Raw genomic sequence first — 3,149 nt, 5'->3', positions numbered from 1 at the left:
GCGTATCGGGGTAGGAAACCTTGATTTTTCCCAATTTTAGGCTAAAATTCCGTCCCTCGGCGCGAGCTGCGCCGCTGTTTCTCGGGATGGGGAAGAGGGCGAGCGATTCCCCTCCGGCTACGTGGGGCAGGTTTGTGTGGGACGGGAGGCGAGCGGCACGCGAAGCCGCCAAGGTCTGGCGTCGTGTTCTTAGCTCTTGGTTTCTCTTTTTGCTTTTTTACCAATTTCCTTCCAATAATCTGATAGAAAAACCCCCGTCTGCAGCCCAGGCTGAGTTTCCAAGAGTGTGGAATTTCGGGTGGTTGCTGGGGAGAGGAGAAACTCCAGGAAAAACCATAACCCCCTCCGTGCGCCGGCTGCGTTGCTCCTGGACTTGCTTTTTTTGGGATTTAGGACGTTAAATCTATCTCTAACTCGGCGTTGGCCGCGCTTCGGGATCGGCCGGACGGGGGACGGGAAGGAGAGATTATGGAGGTTAAAAATCGGGATCGCGTCCTGGCGGGTTCCCGTGAGGGTTCGGGAGCGGATCCGTCGAGCTACGCGCGAGGCGCTGACTGGGAAGCGACGCGTTATCCCCCAAATTCTGGAAGGGGAGGAATCCCGAGGGGAGAGGCGAGGAGTTTCTGAATGGCTGGAGGGAGGTGAGGGGGTTTACCGGGGGCGACGCTCCTCTCCGCGGAGAGACGGAGGCACCTCGGACACAAAAACCTGAGAAATACCCACCTTTATTTCACTTTAGTGATGCCCCCAAGCACCCCATATGTAAATAAATTAGAAATTAATGCAGTGTGGCTGAGCCAGGGTGATATCAGAGTCGTGAAACCTGCTTAGACGTTACTCTTTGGTTCAGAGCTCCCTCCTACCCTCCTCAAGGGTTTAACCACGTCGCTATCCGTCCTGCCTGGTGACAGTCGTTTAGCGCCCGAGCTGCGTTTCGTCTTTCCACCGATTTATCTCGGCAAGAAACAGATTCACGCCACCAAAAGTCCCCTAAACCCTCCGGGAGTCTTGCTCTCAGAGCTCTTCCTTCTGAGAGAAACCCCCCGCCTGCTCCCACTCCCCTTCCTCGTTCGGCATCCGGGCTTCGCCGCTGTCGTGGTGGATGTTGCTCGCCGCCCGGACGGCCGATTTCATGGCGGTGTCGATCCAGGCGTGAGGCTGAGCCGCGTGTTCTCCCGCGAAGTGCACCCGCCCCTCGTGCTGGAAGAGCGCCTGGGAGTAGTCGACGAACTGGTACGGGGTGAAGGCGGCGAACGCTCCCATGGAATGTTTGTCCAGCTGCCACTTCTGTATCACGGATTGGTCGCAGACGTACTGCAGGTGCTCCTTGCTGACTTGGTGGATATCCGACAGGTCCTGGAAAACCACATCCAGGACTTTCTCATCCGTGAGAGGCAGGAAAAACTCGGCATCGTCGTTCCAGGTGTAGGAAGCCAGGATCACCCCCACCCCGCTGGAGAAGTTGTGGCTGGGGTAGTAGATAAAGCGGGAAGGGCGGTCGGTGACAGACCGTCCCCCTCGGATGCCGTCCTTCTCCCAGAACTTCTCGGAGCAAGCCAAGACTATTTTGGTGGAGCTGGCGTAGTGGATGGAGCGCAGGGCGTGGGTCTTGGGAAGAGAGAGCGGTGGCAGGAATTGGATGTGCCGGGTGGCTTTGGCGGTGGAGGTGACGAGGACGTAATCCGCAGTGACGACGGTCGGGGCCAGAGTGTCCGGCGAGCGGTAAAAGACGCGGACTTTGTTCCCGTTGGTCATGATGGTCTCCACCGTGCAGTTGAACCGGACGACGCCGGGCAACGCTTGGTGGAAGGCTTTGGGCAGTTGGTCAAAGCCCCCTGTGATTTCGTCGAGGCTGGAAGGAGGAAGAAGCGTGAGGAGGCGAGGGAAGGACGTTGGGGTTTAGGAACCGTAAGAATTGCCCGGGGTCCCTTTGAATGGGGAGGGATTCCCACTCCGGCATCGAAATGCCACCGAAACTCCCCCGTGGACCGGCACAAAACGGGGTTTCCCACCATGGACACCGCCTTACCTCTCGTTGGAGAAGATGTCAAAGTCCCACACTGAGGCGAGGAAGGAGAGATAAAACCCAGACTCCTCGTTCAACACGTCCCCGATCATGTCAACCGCTCCTCGGCTCAGATTTCCGACTTTAATCAAATACTCCTAGAAAAAGCCAGGAAGAAGACAACCTGGTGTTAATATCCCGCGTATCCCCTTTACATCCCAAGCCAGCGGTCGTGTCCTGCTGCGTTTTTCCTGCTCTGCTTAAAGCCTGGAGAAGGAGAAGCTTTTTCTTAACGCAGCTCTCGTGGCTTCTCGCCGGAGATCGGTGACGCGTGTGGCTTAGCACGACAGACGCTCCGGGGATGAAGAAGGGATTCCTGCCTCCGGGTACACCCTCCGAGACGGCTGCGTCACGCGACAACTCAGGGAATCTTCCCCAGGGCTTGACACTCCGTCGTGTCCGATTAAGGGTCCCGCGTTGGAGGAACGTGGCTGATGTGGATGACTTCCCAGCGCGCTTCCGGTCGCCACGGTTTCTCTCCTATTCCCAGGTGATGAGCCTGCTCTAACGGGAGCCACGCTTCCTCCTTTCCCAGATTTTAAGCAGAAGGCGGCATTGGTTAGGGAAAAGGCACCCAAAAGTGTCAACAGAGGGAGAGACCAGAGTGACTCCGATCCTTTCTCGGAGCAGGGATGGAGGTTTAGGGTTGGTGGGGGGAATATAGTTACTCCCAACTCCTCCCCCCCTGCCCAACCCTTTACCTTGGTGGAGAAGGAGTCGTGTTTGGCTAGATATTCCTTGCAGTCTGTAGCCTGGAACGTCTTGAAAGCCTGGAGAGGAAACGTGGGTCAATTCACGAGGAAAAAGTGCTATTTCCTAAAGCGATGCCTCTTAGGATTCCTCCGGGGTATCCAGCCCCCGGGGTTTGGTAAGCCCCAGAGCAGAGCTAGAGCGAGCGGATCCTGCTGCTTGGGCTTTAAATTTTGGGAAGTGACACCTTGGTGTGGCGTTTTCTGCTTCGCCCGAGTCTTGGGGAATGCGTCCCAGAGAAAGGGGGTTCTCACGTGTCGGGAGGGTTTTGCGACCAACTGCCCCCGTTTCGGAACCAATCCTTCCACCTTTCGTCCCGAAATTGCTCTACTCT

General features: G+C 56.9%; 1 protein-coding gene across 1 annotated transcript; it reads right to left on the bottom strand.

Moving 5' to 3' along the window:
- Positions 1-1,014: 1,014 nt before the first annotated feature.
- On the bottom strand, positions 1,015-2,835 carry IL4I1 (interleukin 4 induced 1; the record flags this gene model as incomplete). The annotated part of the gene is made up of 3 exons (XM_010152154.1): positions 1,015-1,852; positions 2,030-2,163; positions 2,767-2,835. Coding segments are annotated over 3 exons (1,041 nt in total), but the record flags the coding sequence as incomplete, so codon positions are not given.
- Between the last annotated feature and the right edge of the window lie 314 nt (positions 2,836-3,149).

This window comes from Eurypyga helias, unplaced genomic scaffold (genome assembly GCF_000690775.1).
Source record: "Eurypyga helias isolate BGI_N326 unplaced genomic scaffold, ASM69077v1 scaffold3935, whole genome shotgun sequence".
Lineage (NCBI taxonomy): Eukaryota > Metazoa > Chordata > Aves > Eurypygiformes > Eurypygidae > Eurypyga > Eurypyga helias.
This window is presented reverse-complemented; position numbering and strand designations above follow the sequence as displayed.